The sequence below is a fragment of the Petaurus breviceps genome, unplaced genomic scaffold (genome assembly GCF_028583685.1).
Source record: "Petaurus breviceps papuanus isolate PSGF00001 unplaced genomic scaffold, PetGlider_PUasm1.0 90879, whole genome shotgun sequence".
Taxonomy (NCBI): Eukaryota; Metazoa; Chordata; class Mammalia; order Diprotodontia; family Petauridae; genus Petaurus; species Petaurus breviceps.
In genome coordinates, this window is record NW_027187368.1 from 7,822,009 (window position 1) to 7,842,545 (window position 20,537).

Here is a 20,537-nt window from a genome sequence, read left to right on the forward strand (position 1 = left end):
GGAAGGAAGGAAGGAAGGAAGGAAGGAAGGAAGGAAGGAAGGAAGGAAGGAAGGAAGGAAGGAAGGAAGGAAGGAAGGAAGGAAGGAAGGAAGGAAGGAAGGAAGGAAGGAAGGAGGAGAATGAATCTTAATCAATTAATAAGCTATAGTTAGGATTTGGGAGCCTCACTTCAAAGAATGATCTCTAGAAGCGATAAGAAGAAATAAGGGCTCTAATTTACCTGCACAAGTCAAGGATTCTCAGTCCAGTGATCCTGGAAAAACTTTGTGGAGCCAAATACCTCAGTGGGTTGAAGCTTAGGTCCAAGTTCTGAGTGGATGAAGGTATATCCATTGGGACTTCAGTTAAATTTTGGTCCATGCATTGGTATTCAAAGCTTGGAACAACCTGTATCATTCACAGATAAACCATTGGTGCTTATTATATGGAGCAATCATGTTTATCCTGACTGCTTTCCTTATACTCTAAGCCAAATTTGAACCAGCAGACATTAAATATACCATGTGCCATTTTCTGTCACCTATGACTTATACTCAGCTGGGGTTAGGTGATAAATATTAAACTGAATGTCCATAAACTCATCTAGATATTTGTCTTTATTTCAGGATCTAAATGGAAATTTAGAACTTTTTTTAGCCTAATTTTTTAAATGAATATTTTAAAGCACTTTTTTCTTACCATCCTTGGGCAGTAAATGGTGCAAAAATTATTTCCCTCACTTTACCAATGAGAAAAATGAAGTGCAAAGAGATCAAATAACATGCACAGTGTCATATACTTCATAAGGAGCAATACCTGGTTTCAAACCTTACCTTTTCCAATCAAATTTAGTGTCCTTTCCACTAAACCATGGTATCTTTTAAAGAGCCCAGAAAGTCTAAAATGGGAAAGACCCTTCTCCTAGAATTCATATCTAATATTTTTATTAAGGATATATATACACATATATACATATATATATATATATATATATATTTCTATTTTAAATGAGTCAAGCAGAAGGCTGTAAGCAAAGAGATATGAATTCTGTTCTTGGCTGTCTAGCAGAGAATCTCTATGACCTGAGACAAACCACTTCATATTTTGGGCCTCACTTTTTTCTTTGTTAATTGAAGGTGTTAAGACTTGGAATAAATGCCTCAAATGTTATTTTAAATCATCACATAAATGTGAGGTGTTTTTTATTGGTGGTAGTATTGCTACCAATATTAACATTTATGTTAGATGCCCACCATTTTATTTTACAGTCTAAGTTCTATAAATGAAATTCTACTATGGCATAGAGAACATAGCCTTTGACCTTTATTTTGATCATTATCCTGATAAAATAGGAGTCTTGGCCTAGACTGGGCTTTATCTAGTTTCAGCTCTGACATTATTAACTCCACTGTGTGACCTTGGGCAAGATATTTTCTAGGCCTCAATTTTCTTCTCTCTTAAATCAAATGGGAATGAATTAGATGATACATAAGATCTCTTTTTTGTCTCTGAAATTCATGGTACTAAGATTCTGCACAACTGCAACATTCTATGATCTGGGGTCTAACAGGATACTTTCTATGGTAGCATCCAGCTCCAATATTCAATGTTCTAGGATTCTATAAGCTCTGAAATTATATAATCTCTCTATTTGTTGCTTAAATTTCTGGAAATGCAGTGTCCCATTGTTCCATAATCTACTGCCTTAAGAATCATTTTGCCCTTTGTATGCAACTAATTAAATATTTTCCTTGACCACAATTTCAATTCTCTTTTCATTTCTGGGTGTGTACTATATATTCCCTTTGCTTCTTGCTCTACTATAATCTGAAATATTTCCTCCACCCTGGCACAATATTTCCTTCTCCTTTGATCCAAATCAACCTGGACTTTTCAGAAAGGAGAGATATGGAATAGTGGAAATAGCAATGGATTTTAAAAACAGAGGATTTGGGTCTGAGCTCTTATGTTTCCACTTGTTAACTATATCACCTTCAGCTCTGAGCCTCAGCTTCCCCAAATGTAAAATGAAGGTAATAATATTCCCTGTATAACAGCAACATTATCTATTTTTCAAAGATGATAGAAGGATAATATAAAAATTACATGCAAATAAACCTGAAAGAGTTGTAGCAATGTTCTTTATTGTTATATATTGTTATTGTTATTATTAAAAGGCAATAATATCTCCCAGGTACTAGGCAACAGGGTTGGAGAAATCAGAGGGGGTTACTCATTTTCCTTTCTTAGAAAATTACTCAATTTCCTTTTCTTAGAAAATCATAGAGGGGTCTTCAGAGAAAATGAAGGGGCTTTGGAAGAAGGGCAGGATACTAGAAAGAGTTCTACTTTTGGAGGCTAAAACCTGAGTTCAAATCCTAGTTTGCTACTTATATACCCCTACGAATGTATGAAAGTCAGTTTTCTTCTCTAGACCTATTTTTTCTATTGTAAAATGAAGAAAACGGGACTAGATTATCTTCAAAGGTTATTTCAGCTATAAATCCTATAAGTTACTATGGTTTTGTTTTTCTTTTCAACCTTTAAGCTATAATGCCTAACAGAAACAACCTAGTCAAAGCAGCAGTGGGACTCAGTGGACACAGAGTCAGATGACCCAAGTTTGAATCCCAATTCAATTTATTACCTAGATTTGGGGGAAGTTCCTTCTGCCCTCTGAGTCTATTTCAGTATCTGTAAAATGGGAATATTAATACTTACTCTAACCATATCCTACCTTACACTACTTATAACTTCACTGGATAGTTGTTGGACATGCATAAAGCATTATAAAGCAATAGTGCACCAGGTGAATGTAGGCTTTTTTTTTATCAATTTGCATTAATATCCACTAAGTGTTACTAATATTTCGTCATAAAATATGTAATTTTTGTATAATATATAATGATTTTTTGGAGAAAAAAGAACTTATCGTAGTGTTATTTATCCTAACACCAACATTGTTTCCATGGGAACCTATATCTACTTGTATGGACTATGTCAATAGGAGAGTTGGACCAAAATCACAGATTTTGCTTTTAAAAAACTTTTCAAAAGAATATTCATTAAATAGCCCAAAGTGTAGCTGTATCCCAAAGGGGTCAGTTAGGATGTAGGGGGAAAGAGTAGACCTTTAGCAGACACTGAGGGACATTACATGAAGAACCTTTTACTTTTTGACCCTAGTAATATAATCAGAGTAGTTTCTAGGAAACAAACCCCAGAAATTAATTATGTGATCAGCATGAAAATTTGTTATTTATTAAGAGACAAAACAATTAATTCTACGAGCCCTATTCTGTTCTAGCAAAATTGTTCCTTTGTATAGTTTTGTCTAAACAGATTTCCTAACACTTTAGGATGCAAAATAATGGAAGTCTAGTAATATCATTCCCATTTGTCTCTTCTTGGCCCTGATATTCATAAAAGAAAAAACTCATGGCAAGATGCACATATGCAGGAAATGTTTATCTTCTCTAATCATTTGCTATGTCCCTGGTGTTCTTGGCTCCCAGGTTCCAGTATGATGCCCTCAGCTGGAGTCTAAAGCTGGAATCTCCTTCTTTCTGGGGAGGAATCACCATGGTGATAGCCTTGAAAGAGGCCAGAAAAATCCCCAGAATGCCAGACACTGGCAGTTATGATCTCTTTTGCCTGTTTCTTTCCTGTTTTCTTACCTTCTTTCTTCTTATAGAAACCCAAATGACCCACCACAGGGAGAAAGTCCAAATGTTCCATGGGTTTCCATACTAACTTTCACTCAGAAATGACAGAAACTTGAATCCTCCAAGCAGTTGTTTCAATTAATCTATTTGTCTGAAACTTGGCTGCCAGCAATTTTTTTGGAGGGGGGAGGAGGAGAATTTCAGCTGGAAGAATTCAGCATCTGAGCAACATTCCCCTCCTTTTAATTTATCATCCCGTTTTTATGCTCTAAAACTCTATGAAGTTTTGAGTTTATTTTCCTTCCTATGATGATAAACATTCCATAAACTAATCTTTAAGAAAAGGTTACCAGCCCAGATGGTCCCTAAGATCTCTTCCACTTCTAACCCTCTATTCTCTGAGGTTCAGGCCAGCTCTGACACTCTGTATTCAAAGATCCCTCTCCTAGATCTTACAATCAGTGTTCTAACATTCTATTTCTCAAGGCACCTCTCAGTGTTGACATGAAAAGAGTCTAAGCCCTAGCACCAGGACAAAGCACCACCCTTTGGAAGAGGAATGTAGTCTTGGTATATGATTCCAGAGCAACTGGTTAAGCCAGTGGACAGAAAATAAAAGTAAACATGAGTCATAAACCAAATTATTTTGTTAGGTGTTTTGTTTACAACAAAATGATAATTGGATCTACTGAGATATCTTATGTTTGAACTGGTCACTTTATGTGTGAGGACACAACTAGAGACAATGGAATGATTACAGGTCCGAGTCTGGGTTTTTCTTCATACAGTCTATCTGGCCTGACAGCAAGGGCCATGAAAAACCCTTTAGGTATCCATAACAAAATATATTTATCTTAAGCTTGTGACAAATGTAACTAAGATAAATGTTGTTATTTGTCTTTCATTCTCGATGAGAACCATGACTTCAGGAAGATGATGCCATGACTTGCAAGCGAATTGGATTTAAGTGAGGGAGTACTGTGCAAAGTGACCAGCCTCACTTTCTCTTCTGGAGCCATCTGGGTCCAGTGGCAATATATAGATCAGGACGAGTGGAGATGCCCCCCCACCCCCCGCTGAGACAGGTGGTCCTAGTTTAAAAGAGCAAACCCCTGGGAGAAAAAAAGTCCAACAAAAATCTGAAAATGTAACACTTTCCTCCAACTCTCAGTTTCTACTGAGATTACTGTGGAGCTAAAGGTCCATCAATTAGACAAAGCCTAGGTCGCTGACTTTTAGAACCCTGTGCCAGCCCTAACAACAGAAGCCCTGCTTCTGTATGTTTGTGACATTGTGAAGTTTCTAGGTTTTTTTGTAAAGTAAACTAGATAGAAGTTCATAGAGCCTTAGAGCATTAGCTATAGAAGGAAGCTTAGAACATTGAATGTTAAAATTTAAAAAAGCCTTAGAGATCATTTAGTCCAACTCCTTCATCGTATAGTTGAGGAAACTGAGACTTAGAGAAAAGGTGCTTACCCAATGTCAAACACCTGCTTGGTGCCCACAATGGAAAGTTTTAAATAGTTTTTCAAAAAAATTTTTTTTCTAAGTCAAAACAATAAAGAAGTCCCAAGATGTGGGGCAGGGTGACACACACTAGTACAGAATTCTCTAACACTTACCTCTCGACAGGAATGACAGTTCCCAGGGTCCAGAGAGGACAAGAAGGTTGTGGCTGTAATCAGAGCCATGGCCGTCCATGGGACCATCCTGGCATTTTCTGGGAGTAGAGACAGCAGTCGGAACACATGGCAACATGAATCCTTTTGGGCAGGTCCCACTCTTAAAACACAGAACTATCTTCCCCAGACTGGGTGCCCCACTACAGTGAGTATGCAAACTGGAGCAGGGCAAGGAAGAGAGAGGAAGTGAGAGTCACCGCATTAGCATTTTGCGACCTTGTTTCTCAAGTATTTATCTTCTTTGGGAGGGAGAGGAAGTTACAAGCAGTTTTTTTTTTTAATGTTTGTAAGTCAATGTTTGAGAGAGCCTCAAGAGGAAGTTGGCTCTTATCCCAGGAAATGATCTAATATCCTCTTATCTTGCTGAAATTGGGAAAAGTACCAGGCAACAACAGAACATTCCTGGGAATCACTGGTTATTGTGAGCCCATTTTTCCAGTTCATCCTGGTCTTGTTGTTCAGTTATTCAGTCAAGTGTGTCCAACTTTATATAACCCCATGGACTTTGTCCATGGTTTTCTTGGAAAAAATACTAGAGTGGTTTGCCATATCCTTCTCCAGTGTGTTCCCATTTTACAGATGGGGAATTGAAGCAAATAAGGGTTAAGTGGCTTGCCCAAAGTCACAAAGCTAGTAAATGTCTGAGGCTGGATTTGAACTCAGATCTTCCTGACTCCAGGATTAGTGCTCAATCTACTGTTCTACCTAACTAACCCAGTTCATAATTAGTGATATAATGATGATAATCATGGATGACGATAAAAGTAATTGATTTGACTCTCAATCATCCAGGAACTGTTCAGCCTACTGATCAATTATATATGATCTGGTGTCCCCATTCCTCTTCCTGACATTAAACCATTTATAGGCAACTTATCCAAAGGGATAGAGAAATGAGAATAAACAGTTCTATTTCCTCTAGTATTTAGTTATGCATGGGGAGGCAAACTTAAGTTTCCCCATCATTAAAATGAAAGGAAGCTTGACTAAATGAACTCTGAACTCCTTTTTAGCTCTAACATCCTATTCTATACTCTCTCTGTCAATGTCCCACATATCTTAAAATTCCTGTAAGTTTTAACATTTTATATCTTAAGGTTCCTTCTAACTCTACCTTTCTATGTTCTAGTATTTTATGCCTGTAGATTCCTTCCAGCTCTAATGTTCTACGTTAGTCTGTGTTCTAAGGAAAGCAAGAAAAGAAGGTCATGACTAAAATCTAAGTCATGGCTTTCAGCTTTAACATCTAGTGTATTCTGTTCTAATCAATAATCACTAGTTTGTAAGCTTCTGAAGGGAAAGACGCAATCAATTCAAACTTATGAAATGAATAAATGAATGAAGAGAAATGACAACATTTTCAGCTCCTCAGGAAAAACAAAAACAAAACAAACAAAAAAGCAAATATGAACAAATACTTAAGCCTTGCCTACCCCAAAGCAGAAATGAGACGGAGTGAACAGGATGGAGGGCAACCTACCATGAAATCACATTGAAGTGGTTACAAACCAATAGAACATTTAAAGATCAGGGTTAAGCCCTTTTAAATCATCTGCAAGAACAAACAGTCTCAAATGACTAATGTCCAAAGACCCTCTTACATTTCATTTCAGCAATCAAAATTATAATCCACCCCTCTCCATGACATTTAGACACTGAATGAAAAAAAAAGCCTCTTACATACAAAAATATAGTTTAAACAGTGGATGGCTATTTAATACTAGAGATAACATATCAAGGTTCAAGCTATCATAAAAAAATCATCATCTCTGATGTATTGCTGAGTTTTCACCCAGTTAATTGGATCAGCCTCATCTCACAAATGCTGCTCTCTTTCAGGTCCATGGAGAAATCTGGTTTAAAATTGCCACTCAGTGCTATTAGGGGCCTTAACATCTCAATTAACTAGTCAGCACACGGACAAGAAGAAAATGCAATGCAAAGGTGATTTGAATGTTCTGAGAGGGAGGGGAATCATCTTCCCCACTGCACAGAAGCACACACTTTTCAATTTATGTGAAGGTCACTTTGAGGTTATCTCAGAACCAAGTTCAAAGACCTTGGAATAATTACTAACAGTAATGTAGCAATACTTTTCCAGTGCCTTTATCCTGGGAGTACAGAAGACCTTACCAACTCATATTCTTAAATTCCCAAGGGCACTGGGAGGTGTCTAGATCTCTGTTTCTAGTGTGCTGAATAATAATCCCCTACAGGCTGAGTCATGAAACACTCCAATCCCTGAAGAACTAAAATCGTAGATTACAGGAGGGGCGATGGAGAGGCACATATTGGGGCTGAGCAGGCTTCAACATAATGCAAACAAAGAATTACTAAGGAAAAGTGATGTTGTGAAATATAACTAAAGTAATTTATGATATTTTAAAAGATGACGTAATGGTCACATAACAAGAATAAGAGACCATGGGCAGTTTTAATACTCTCTTGATGCCCACAGGATGCTGAAAGAATTCAAGGAAAGCTCCTGTGGTGAATTTAGGAGAGAATATGGGCAAAATATATCACATAAGGCTAGTTAATCCCTAATGGATATTGAAACCCTTCTAGAGACCTGATTGGCTTAAGCAGCTAAAGACACAGACTACTGACATCCCTTCCTGCATAAGAAGCAGCCATGAGAAGCTTCAGGTGTTCTCTCTGATGTTTGGAGGAACACAACTGACAAATAAGGCAAGGAAGCTGTTATGGGAATAGAAATCTGAAGATCTTCTCTGTCCATGGGACCCTTGACAGGATTAAGTGACTCTGAGAACCTTCCCTCATTTGAAAATATACTCTGCTCCCTAATAGGCTGAAAGTGGTCACATGGAGCCTGTGGTGGGAGGCTTGTTTTTCAGGAATTCCCTCACCTTGTTACTTTGTGATTGGGCAGTGGGTCAAGAGGGTTGTGACATTCTCTGACCCAGGAGAAGGCTATGTATACCCTCATGTGAGGTTTTGCTTCGGGGCTGACTTTGGGAAGAGTTGTGTGATTTGGCCAGATGAGACTCTGGGCAGTCGTTGAGCCCCCTGGCTTTGAAAACCCAGATGTTGGTGCTTCCCTCTCTGGTAACTGACTAGGTATGGATATAATGGTCAGACAGTTGGAAGCCCTGTCTGCTGATCTGTTTCTCTGTCTGCTTGTAACTTCTGCTTGTAACCTCTGTATTCTCTGAAGTGCAGGGTGTTGACTTTTTCCCCTGAACTAGGTAAATGACATATTTTTCATTAAAACAAGGTTGTTAACCCATTTTGAGTTGCTTTCCTTTAGAAAAGAAGATCTAGGAACCTGTGCTAGCAGCCATCCTGGGTATGTTAGGGTGCTTGCTGCTACAGAAGCTTCATTCAGATAAATCAACTAAATGCTATGAGCAGGGATGGATGTCTTTTGATCTGTTTCACTAGATAGAGTATCCACATAGATAAAATCACAGATCCATTTGATGCTTATCCACATTGACACTTTGGCATATCTTCCTTATAACATCTTATGTGTAGGTTATAGGTTTATTTGTGACTTTATGCTCATCTTATTCATGAATCTTAAATGTGCATATACTTTATTTACCTAAAGTGTTAATCCAACATAATATATATAAAGGATTCTTAGCCTTAAAGAAGTTGATGAACTTGTTCATATATCTTAATATAACTATTTTAATAGAATTCTGCATTTTAATATAAATGTTTGATACAGCAAATATATTTTAATATAATCCATAAAAAGTAGCAGCTACCTTCCATAGTCCACTAGCCCCAGTAGGTACCAAACCATGTTCAGGAGTTGTTCAGCACCAGATATTTTCTCATCACAAATTAGGAGATCTGTTAGAGCTGAGGGACCCACTCCTTTGTGTATGGTGCATGTTGATATCTCTGTGCATTTGTGTGTGTACGTTTTTGTGAGCAACTTAAGTAGACTCTCTAAGCAAAGGATCATATGAGATACAGTCTTGAATTAAGATTATGGTGGTGGTTTTCATATTGAATGTTTTCTCTACCCTAGGGTGGAGTACTAGATATATTTTCTGGTCTGGCTGATACATACAGGCTAGGGAAACTGCCATGGCTCCTGACCTGGATTTACTTTTTCCAATTAATAAGCATTAATTTTCTTTCTCCTAACTCCCTCACACTGAAGAAAATGGCAGGGGGAGGAGAAAAAATAAAAGGAAAGAGGAAAAGAGAAAACCCTTGTAATTGTCATGGTCAAGCAAAACAAATTTCTGTAAAATGTCTGAATCTTGAGCTCATCACATCTTGGTCAGGAGGTGGGTAGCATATTTCACCTTAGGTTCTCTGGAATCATAGTTGCTCATTTAAATAATCAGAATTCTTAAGTCTTTCAAAATAATTTGTCTTTACAATGTGGCTGTTGTAGCGTACTTCATGATCCTATTTGTAGTCACTTCACTTTACATCACTTGGTACAAGTCTTCCTAGGTTTCTCTAAACCCTCGCTTTCATCATCTTATGGCACAGGAGCATTCCATTACATCCATATATGCTAGTAAATACTGCTACTCCTTGACTGGTGGACACTTCCTTAGTTTCCAGTTTTTGCCACCAAAAAAGGATTGCTATAAATATGACTGGAAACATGAATCCTTTTCCTTTTCCACTGATCTTCTAAAATTAGATAGGAGTGTGCTCAAGTCAGCTTGAACTACCTCAGGAGAGATGATTGTTAAATTTTTAGTGTGACAATGTACACCCCACAAATTGACAAAGGCTATAAATCAGGTCTTGGCTTATTATGTTGTTGGATTGTCTAGACTTAAAGTGACAAAGAAATGTTAATAATTCAGATTCATGTTTATAGTTATTGTTCAGTTGTGTCCTAATCTTCATGACCTCTTTTAGGGTTTTCATAGCAAAGAACCTGGTTTGCCATTTCCTTCTCCAGCTGATTCTACAGATGAGGAAACTGAGACACACAGGATTAAATAACTTGTCCAGGGGCACAGAGCTAGTAAGTGTTTGAGGCCAGATATGGACTCAGGAAGATGAGTTTTATTGACTCCAGTTCCCTCACTCTAGTCACTGTGCCAGATAACTTTTTTTTTGCCTTTTTGGAGGGCAATTGGGGTTAAGTAACTTGCAAAAGGTTACATGGCTAGTTTTTTTTGTGTGGGTGTTAAGTGTCTGAGGCCAGAAACAAAGTTGGGTCCTCCTGACTCTGGGGCTGGCGCATTACTCACTGCACCACCTAGCCACCCCCCAGATTAAACTTTGAAGTGTGTTATTATACCACATTTTGTTATTAATACCATATTTTGCCAGCACACTCTTAGTATAGGCCTAGTAATGCTATTACTCTTGGACCTACTTCTCTAACAGTGATTTGGACCAGGTTATCTCAGTGGCACATTAAACTCTTAACCTATCATGCTATCACTGTGTGAAGACTGAAACAAAAAATTGAGTAGCTTTCTAGAGTCAGAAGAGGGTCCTCAACAGCAAGGCAGAAATTTCTTAGTAAACTTTTTAGACCAACCACTTCCTTGGGGTCTCTTATTTGCAGCCTCTACCATTTAACAGCAAAAATGAAGGTCTTTAGGCATTCCCGTGTCATGAAAGTCCAGCACTAAGAGGAAATCAGGGAACGCAATGAGAACTGACATAAAAACACATGGGTTTTATTGCTACCTAGTATCTTTGGTGCCATAAATAATTTACTCCTCAAAAGGTGAAAGAGCTTAAATGAGCTCAAGAATTGAAGCAGAAATGATGAGTATACAGTAAAATGCCATAAATTATATGTATTTTCCCCATCAATTTAAGAGAAAACTATGGTTTTCCTAGCTGTAATGTGGAATGTTATTGAAGGAATGGAATCTCATTTTAGATATTTTCTAATCCAGAAAGATGAGGGAGGGGAGTTTCCAAAATGTCAGGGTCCTCTAAAACATAGAACCTAATCCCATATGTAGAATCAAGCCATACACTCCACCACCTCTCTTCACCACTACCTGTTAAAGACCAGAAATTATCAGTACCTGAAGAGGAAAACAAATAATTAAGACTGGCAGGTAATGAACATTCACAGATAATTACTGGTAATATTCAGACATGGACCTTATGATTAATAGCAGTAGGTGTCATAAAGGTGATTAATAAAGAGACAGGCAGTGTACAGATAACATATAAATGATTAATAATGAAAGCTTCCTGCAGTACATCTGCAGGAGGGGGAAGGGAAAGCTTGGGAGTTTTTATTTCTGACTTGATGCCAATAAAAGAATTGTGTATTATGTCCCTGTTTTAAGAAAATTTGTGTGTGCATGCAAGGGTGTGTGTGTCTATGTGTATGTGTGAAAGAGAGAGAGAGAAACGAAGAGAAAAAATATTATTCACACACATACAACAGCCATAAAAAGAACAAATTTGTTATTCATGCACATGCAACAGGAATTGTGCGAAGACCAGATAATAACAAGGTAGACCCTACTATCAAAGATAGTTTGATAGGTAAAGACAAAAAAAATAAAGGAGAGCTGGAAAGAGGATAGGGGAGGCATTCCAGGGTAAAAAGGAAGGAGTGGAATTGAACTGGAAGAGAAGTGCACATGACGGGGTAATTTCATAAAACAGCAATGCCAACAACAGTTTGGAGAGCAGACATATCTTGAGGAGGGCGAGTAGAGGCAATCTGCTACTGAGAATGAAGAACAATTTGTAAATGTAAACCCACTAATCAGACAAATTAAAGGTCTTATTTACAATATTAAAAAAATGTGACTTTGAATACCTCATGTCACCTCTCTAAATTGCAGTTTCTTATATATAAAATGAAAAGCTGGATTAGATGATGTAATTTCCAACCTCTAGGTTCTATTTTAAATATTCTATGTGCTGTTACCTTCAAAACCTAGTATCCTTTGTTCTAAGGTCCCTTCAGCTTCCAATATTTTGTCAGTATAGGTTTTTAACTCCCTTTCAGATTCCACTTTCCATATTCTGAATTCTCTTCTAGCTCTGATTTTCTATATTCTAAATTACCATTAGGGCAGTATTAGACACTTACTGACTGTGTGACACAGGCAAGTCACTTAACACTGTTTGCCTCAGTTTCCTTATCTGTAAAATGAGCTGGAGAAGAAAATAGCGAACCACTCTAGTAGCTTTGCCAAAAAAAAAACTGAAAATGTGATCACACAGAGTCAGACATGACTGAATTGACCCCAAAACAATGATAAGTACTTTTAATCAAATATCCTTCTATTGCCATATTCTTCTATTATTCTTTACTAAAAAAAAAAATTCACTGCAGAAGGGATATTTGTGTGTATTCATATACATACAAACTTATAATACATATATTTATATACATATTTATGTTTGCAAATATGTATATATGTGTGTCTATGTGTATATCTATGATTGTGTGTATCTGTTTACACATGTGTGCATGCATGCACACACACAAACATATGTGTGCATATGCATGAATGTATGTACTTTACACCAGGAATTTAAGGAGGGGTAAAAAGAGTAAAAGGTTAGGAGAAGCTACAGATTATACTCATTAAGTGGGAATTATTTTACCTCGATACTTTTTTTTTGTATCTAAATGCTTTATTAACTTCTGATTTACATCATTCGTTTCCTCCAGATTTTGAGTTACAAATTTTCTCCCCATTTTCCCCCTAACCACCGCCCCAAGATAGCAGTCCCACAGGATATCCCCTCCTCCAATCTGCTCTCTCCCATATTTTCTCCCATACCCCTTTTGACTTTTCCAGTGGATCTCTATGCCTCAGTGCCTGTATATCTTATTTCCCGATTACATGTAAGATGGTATTAATAATAGCATATATATACACACATATATACATATATGTTTGAATATTTAATTTTAAAACTTTCAATTCCAGATTCATTCCCTTCCTTCCTTGTCACCCACCCTTACTGGGAAGATAAGTAGTTCAATATAGGTTGTACATGTGTGGCTAATGCAAAAAAATAACATAGTAGATATATTGTAAAAGACTGACTATATTTCCCTCCCTCCTATCCCACCTCCCACTTGTTCTATTCTCTACTTTGATGACGTCCCTTTTCAAAAGTGGGTGCTTCCAACTTCCCTTCCCCCTAGCCTGCCCTCCCTTCCATCAGCCCCTCTCTCATCCCCTTCCCCCCATTCTCCTGGAGGGTGAGATACCCTATTTAGTGTGTATTTCATTCCCTCCTCAAGCCAAATTCAATGGGAATAAGGTTGATCCATTCCCTTTTGCCTTCCTATTCTTCCCCTCCATTGTAACCATTTTCCCTTGCCTCTTCTGAATGATAGTTTACCCCAATTTGTCTCTCCCCATCTCCTCTCATTATATTCCTCTCACCTCTTAATTTCACCTTTTAAGTATCATCCCTTCCTGTTAAATTGGTCCTGAGCCCTCTATCTATGTATACCTGTAAACATATATACACACATTCACATATGTATTCATATGCCCATATACCCTCATATATAGACATATATACATATATATATATTAATCCCTTCAACTACTGAGAAAAGTTTCATAAGTTACAATTATTATTTTTCCATGTAGGAATGTTAATAGTTCAATTTTGATAAGTTCCTTATGATTTCTTTTCCCTGTTTCCCTTCTCATGCATTTCTTGCTTCTTTTATCTGAATGTCAAATTTTCTATTCAACTCTGTTTTTTTCAGCAAGAATGCTTGAAAGTCCTCTATCCCACTGAATGACCATATATTCCCCTGAAACATCATATTCAGTTTTGCTGGTAGGTGATTCTTGGTTTTAATCCCAGCTTCTTTGACCTCTAGAATATCATATTCCACGCCCTTCAATTCCTCAGTGTAGAAGCTGCCAGATCCTGGGTTATCCTGATTGTGTTTCCACAATATTCAAATTGTTTCTTCCTGGCTGCTTGTAATATTCTCTCCTTAATCTGGGAATTCCAGAACTTGGCTATAATATTCCTAGGAGTTTTCTTTTTGGGATCTTTTTCAGGAGGTGATATGTGTATTCTTTCAACCTCTATTTTGCCCTCTGATACTAAAACATCAGGGCAATTTTGTTTGAGAACTTCCTGGAGGATGATTTCTAGGTTCTTACTTCAGTCATGGCTTTCAGGTAGTCCAATAATGTTTAAATTATCTCTCCTGGATCTATTTTCCAGGTCAGTGGTTTTTCCCATGAGATATTTCACTTTGCCTTCTATTCTTTCATTTCTTTGGATCTGTTTAACAGCATCTTGATTTCTCATAGTCATTAGCTTCCATTTGCTCCAATCTAATTCTGAAGCAATGATTCTCCTCAGTGAGCTTTTGAGATTCTTTTTCCATCTGGCAAATTCGGCTTTTTAAGGCATTCTTCTCCTCATTGCCTTTTTGAGCTTCTTTTGCCATTTGAGTCAGTCTGTTTTTTAAGGTATTATTTTCCTCAGTCAGGCTGTTGACTCTCATTTCATAATTTTCTTGCATCATTGTCATTTCTCTTCCCAATTTTTCTTCCACTTCTCTTATATGCTTCTTAAGGTCCTCTATGGCCTGTAACCAGCTTGAATTTTCCTTTGAAGCTTTTGGTGCAGGAGTTCTGACTTCACTGTTTTCCTCCTGTTCCATGCTTTGTTCCTTTTTGTCCCCAAAATAGGAGTTTAATGTTGGAATCTTCTGTCTGCTTTGTTTCCTTTGCCTGGTCATGTAGCCCCTCAGGCACTTGACCCCTGGGCTTCTTGCCACAGTAGGACTCTGACACCAGACAAGGGAGCTTTCTTTCCAAATGCTGGGGTTTTCTCAGCTGCTGGAGGTATTAGATGGGTACTCTCTCTGAGGTCTCCACACGCTCTGGCAAGCTGGACACATACCCCAGGACCTCCACCCTAAATTGCAATCCAGATCCAAGCAGGTTAAAGCAAGAGCGAATACCCCTCAGACTGGTCTCTTGGTCCCCCTACACTCTGCAGGCCAGGAGCTGAAGCTGCCACATGGCGCTGGCTGGCTGTGCTGGGGTCTCACCGACTTCTCGGCCTCGGGGCAAACGCCATGTACTCCCACTTACTGGGTCCCAAAGTCCAGACTGCACTGTCCTCTCACTTTGTCCTTCCCATCCATGTGTTGATAAATCTGGAAAAGGCCACAGGTGCTGCTGATCTGGAGTCCCTCTAGCTGTGGCTGGTCAGGACCTCCCTGATGCTAAAGCCTTGGTGTGGGCCTGGGCTCGGCTCCCAGAGCACTGCGCTGGATTCCTGCCAGCATGCCGGGCTGTCCTCAGTGGGAGGTTAGCTTCTCTGTGTCATTTTGTGGGTTCTGCAGCTCCAAAGTTTGTTTAGAGTCCCCTTTTTACATGGATTGGGCAAGGTGGAAGCCGGAGCCGTGGGAAGGTCGTGCTTCTACTCCACCATCTTGGCTCTGCCCTCCCCCCCCTCCGCACTTCTTTATTTCCATTTTATTGCATTTTTAAATTTTATTTTGTTAAATATTTCCCAACTGCGTTTTAATCTGGTTCAGGTGACATTCAGGAGCATTGTGGGCAAACAAAATGTGTGTGTTTGACAACTCTGACTTGGAATATTGCGAAAGCCTCTTGATTGACCTTCTTATCTCCAGTCCCCCTCTTCTCTATTTCATCCTCTCCATGGGTCCAAGCTAATATTTCTAAAGCACAGCAGACAGTTTTAATATAGATACAATTATGCCAAGAAAGTGGAAAGACCTGGTAGAAGGGTGCCACAGCAATGGGTTCGTGAAGGTGGTGCCCAGTGACTAGTGAAGGGAATATAGTGATAAAGCCCAGCAGAATACTATCATACCCCGGTAGGTTTAGATATAGTTTTTGGACAGGTATATGAAAGGACCCTGTCATGTGTCCTCAATTCAACTCCTTAAGTTAAAGTTCTAGATTACTCAACCTAATTAAAGTTCTGTCTTATGTTGAAAAACAGCTAGGAAAAGTTGAAACATTTTAAGATTATAATAAGAGTTAATTGGCATTCCTATTGATTGGGAAAATTGCTACACAAATTGTAGAATAGTAATATAGTGTAATATTACTATGTTGTAACAAATATGAAAATGATGAATCCAGAGAAGCATGGAAAGATCAATGAACTGATGCAGAGTGAAGTAAATCAGAGGCAAGAAAACAACAGAAATAATGACTACAAAAATATAAGTGGAAAGAACTACCACCAAAACAAATGATAAATGTGAATGTATCTAAATTACAAAGAACAAACCATTCCAAAGAAGTGATATGAGGAGACAGCCCTGTCCTATCCCCTTGCACCAGTGGGAGGTTCATGAATGCAGTACATTCAACATATTTTCAGATTTTTTTATTGGTCAGTTATGCTGATTTTTTCCTCCTTTTTGTCTGAATTTTTGTTTTGTTATATGAGGCTCCTTTTTAGGAGAGGAATGGGATGGATATGAGGGAAAATTTTGCTGATAAAGAAAGAAACAAAAGCATCAATAAAAAAAACATTTTAATTGTCATTGAGGAAGTAGGATTTAATCATTCAAAAAAAAAAACATTTATGGCCAGCCTTTCAAAATCAAACCTGGTTGGTTGGTTGTTGCCTTCATGCTCAAAAAGGACCAAAATCACATCACTATATCAGGTTTAAGATAAAGTGTGTCCAACTGTGATCAGACCAATACAAACTTAGAAAGTTCTACTACAAGTCGGGCACAAATAGTCCATATGAACATTTGGAGTGATGTCTCTAAATGTGTGCATCTCACATTTCTTTTGATGTACTGCAATTCTTCTTTGTTCATAGGGCACAATGCCTTCTTTGATGTAGGTATGCCATTCTGGGCTGTCTTGTTACCAGTGTCTTCCCCTGTCTCACAATCTATTCCAAAATTCTTCAGACAGAACTTGAGAGTGTCCTTGTATAGCTTTTTTCTGACATCCATGTGAGTGCTTGCTTATATGAATTCTCCATAAAATAGTATTTTAGGCAAATTTAGGTTTGACATTTGAACAATTTGTCCAGTCCCTATGAGTTGAGCTTTATACAGTAGAGTTTGAATGCTTGGCAGTTCAGCTCAAGAAAGGACCTCAGTGTCTGGTAACTTATCTAGCCAGGTCAGCTTCAGAATCTTCCTAAGACAATTCAAATGGAAATGATTCATTTTCCTGCCATAGGGCTGGTAGATTGTCCAGGTTTCAGGCACATAGCAATGATGTAAGTACAAAGGCTCTGTAGGCCTTCGGTTTGGTAGGCAGCCTAAAACCTCTTTTCTACTAGACTTTTCTTTGGAGCCTCCAAAATATTAACCTAACTCTGGCAATGCATGCCTGCCAACCTCATCATCTATGTGTACATCCCTGGAAAGTATGCTTCCAAGGTAAGCAAACTTATTCCAGGATTCAAAATTTCTCTATTTGCTATTCCTCATAAGGATGAGGCAGTGCTGACTGGTAGATTACCTCTGTTTTCTTGGTGCTGATTATTAGGCCAAAATTAGCACAAACAGCAGAGAATCAATCCATACTCTGTTACATCTCACCCTCAGAGGCTTTATTGAATGTACAACCATCTGTGAATAAAACGTCACACACCAACTCTCCCTCTACTCTAGTCTTGGCTTATAACGTTTTCAAGTTAAATAATTTACCATCAGTGTGGTAATTGAACTTGATGCTATTTTTTTCTCATTGAAGGTAAGCTAATATTTATTTAGAAAACAATATGGACTTTATGGAACTCTAGAGTCACACTATGGATATTTTTAAGCCTCCCACTATGCCTTTTGGAGTGTTGGCTTCATAAGCAACAAATTACCCTTCATTTTAAACCTCTTTTTTTTCTTTTTACCTTTCTCATTCTGTCATCTCCTGGCACTCACTGAGACCTGGCTCCTTTTTTATGTTATGACATCCCTTGCCATCCATCCCAGTACTTTTACTAAGAGACTATATTTATTTATCATCTGTGGTGAGGACATCAAGCACACAAATTTGCTCTCAATACAACTTCCAGACTCTCTTTCTCCTAATATCATTCAGCAAAATTATTTTCATGGAATACAAATTTATCACCCAATTCAAAGCCTGGTAGTCGTTGTCTCTCAATATTTGACATATTCTTCTTTCTTTAATGAGTTCAGTGCATGGTTCACAGTCTTTCTCTTTGCTCTAACTATTGCCCTTTTATTAGGGATTTCAAGATAAATATTGATGCTGCTTCAAACATTCTTAGTTACTCAATTTCCCCCTCTTACTAAAATACCCATAGGTATGGACACACCCTTGACCTATCACCCACAAATGTTCTACTTCATTGTTCACAAATTCTGAAATTCTGTCATTTGATCATAATTTTAAATATTTGTGTTTCCCTTTGTCTTACTACTTCCAGCCTTATTATATTCCTGACCCTATTTTTATAATCACTGTGACTTCTTGGCAGTCCCTTGACAAGGTATCATCTCTGCACTGATTCCATTCTCCTCAGTTCTTTATCTTGATCCCTAGGTGAATCAACTACATATCTATATATCTCTATCTATCTATCTACACACATATGTATCTACACACACATATACATATGTATATTGTGTGAACATGCATGTGTATATGTATTTCTGTGCCCTCAGTACATATCTACTTTCTCCCCAATTTGTTAACTATCCACAATAGCTGTTCCAAACCTTCTCATTTCTCTTTAAATATCCTGTATCATGCTCTCTACTGACACACTCAGGTCAAGGCTTAGTATCACTTCAAAACAATTTAGGACATTCTTTGACAGCTTCCCCTTCTCTACTCCTCACCAACATCATTCAGACATCTCCTATAATCTTTAATTTTACTCTATCCTGAGCTGAAGAAGTAGCTTTTTTCCTTTCCTAAGGCTCACTATTCTACACATTACCTCATATCATCCATCCTCCCCTCCCTATCTCCAGAAAATTATCCCTAGTATCATCTTCACTCTTTCTTTTATCTTGATATTCCCACACACACACACATACTGGCTGCCTACAAGTGCATCCACATCCCCCATCTGTAAAATTCCCAATTCTATCCTCTTATCGTTGGCAGTGGATGAATTCCTTAAGAAAATCATTGACACTTGGTACCTTCTCTTCCTCTCTTCATACTTTCTTTCAAAACCCTCTATAATATATATTCTGACCTTATCATTATACTAAAACTTCCTTCTCTAAAGTTACCAATGATTTCTTAATTGATAAATCTAAGAACTCTTTTTCTGTCCCCATTTTTCTTGACATTTATCTGTAGCCTTTGCTACTGTTGATCACTTCCACTTCCAGGATATTCTCTCTTTTCATGGTCTCAGTGACACTGCTTCCCCCCCCCCTTTTATAATCTTTCTATTTGTCCAACTACTCATGCCCTGGATGTATATCTAGCACTGGTCTTTCTCCTGATCTCTACTGATGCATCTACAACCACTTTCTTGGACATGTTAAACTGGGTGTTAGATAATTTATTCTAATTCCTTCCCAAACCTTTATCCCTTCCAGACTTTCCTGTTATGGAAAAGGGCATCATCGATATCCAAATCACCTGGGCTTGGATCCTTGATACCATGCTCAAATCCTCACTCTCATTCACCACACAAGTCCAGTTCCTTGCCATCGTTTGCTTTTCTGCCTTCACAATCTCTCTCACATATATTCTCTTCTTTCCACTCATACAACCATAGCTAATTGAATCTCTCATTACATCTCACCTGTACTACTATAATTGTCTTCTAAATAGTCTCTTTGCTTCGGGTATTTCCCCACTCTAATGCTTGCTGAGGCGATTTTTCTAAAGCGTAGGTCTGACTATATCACTCCCCTGCTCAGTGAAGTAAAGTTACTGTCTTTTAGCTCCAAGATAAAAAATAAGTACTTTTTGGGCATGTAAAGTACTTCAAAACCTGCCTCCTCCTATTTTTCTAGTACTCTAATGCTTCACTCTTCTCTACAGATTCTGTCATCCAGTTATACTGGTCTGCTTGCAATCCCTAGAACATGATACTCCATCTTCTGCCTCTGAGCTCTTGTTATGGCAGTCCCTGATGCTTGGAAGGCTTTACCCCTCACCATTATTTATTTTTTCCCTGGCTTCCTTCAAGACTCAACTCAAAGCCTACCTTCTGAAGGAAGCCTTTTGGGTCTCCCAAGCTCCCAAGCTAATCCTGTTATCTCTATGTCTCTTTCTTTCTGTCTCTCTGTATGTCTCTCTCCACACAGACACACACACACACACAAAC

At 38.1% G+C, this 20,537-nt stretch overlaps 1 protein-coding gene across 1 annotated transcript in view; it reads right to left on the reverse strand.

Annotated features, from left to right (window-relative positions):
• TLR4 (toll like receptor 4) overlaps positions 1–5,578 on the reverse strand; it is a 23,147-nt gene extending 17,569 nt beyond the window's left edge. Inside the window, exons 1-2 of the mRNA XM_069073815.1 lie at positions 5,268–5,578; positions 222–388 (exon numbers count right to left, since the gene is read on the reverse strand). Of these exons, the coding sequence (XP_068929916.1) occupies positions 222–388; positions 5,268–5,354 (254 nt within the window). The 5' untranslated portion in view covers positions 5,355–5,578. The remainder of the gene's footprint in view (positions 1–221; positions 389–5,267) is intronic.
• Positions 5,579–20,537: the final 14,959 nt, after the last annotated feature.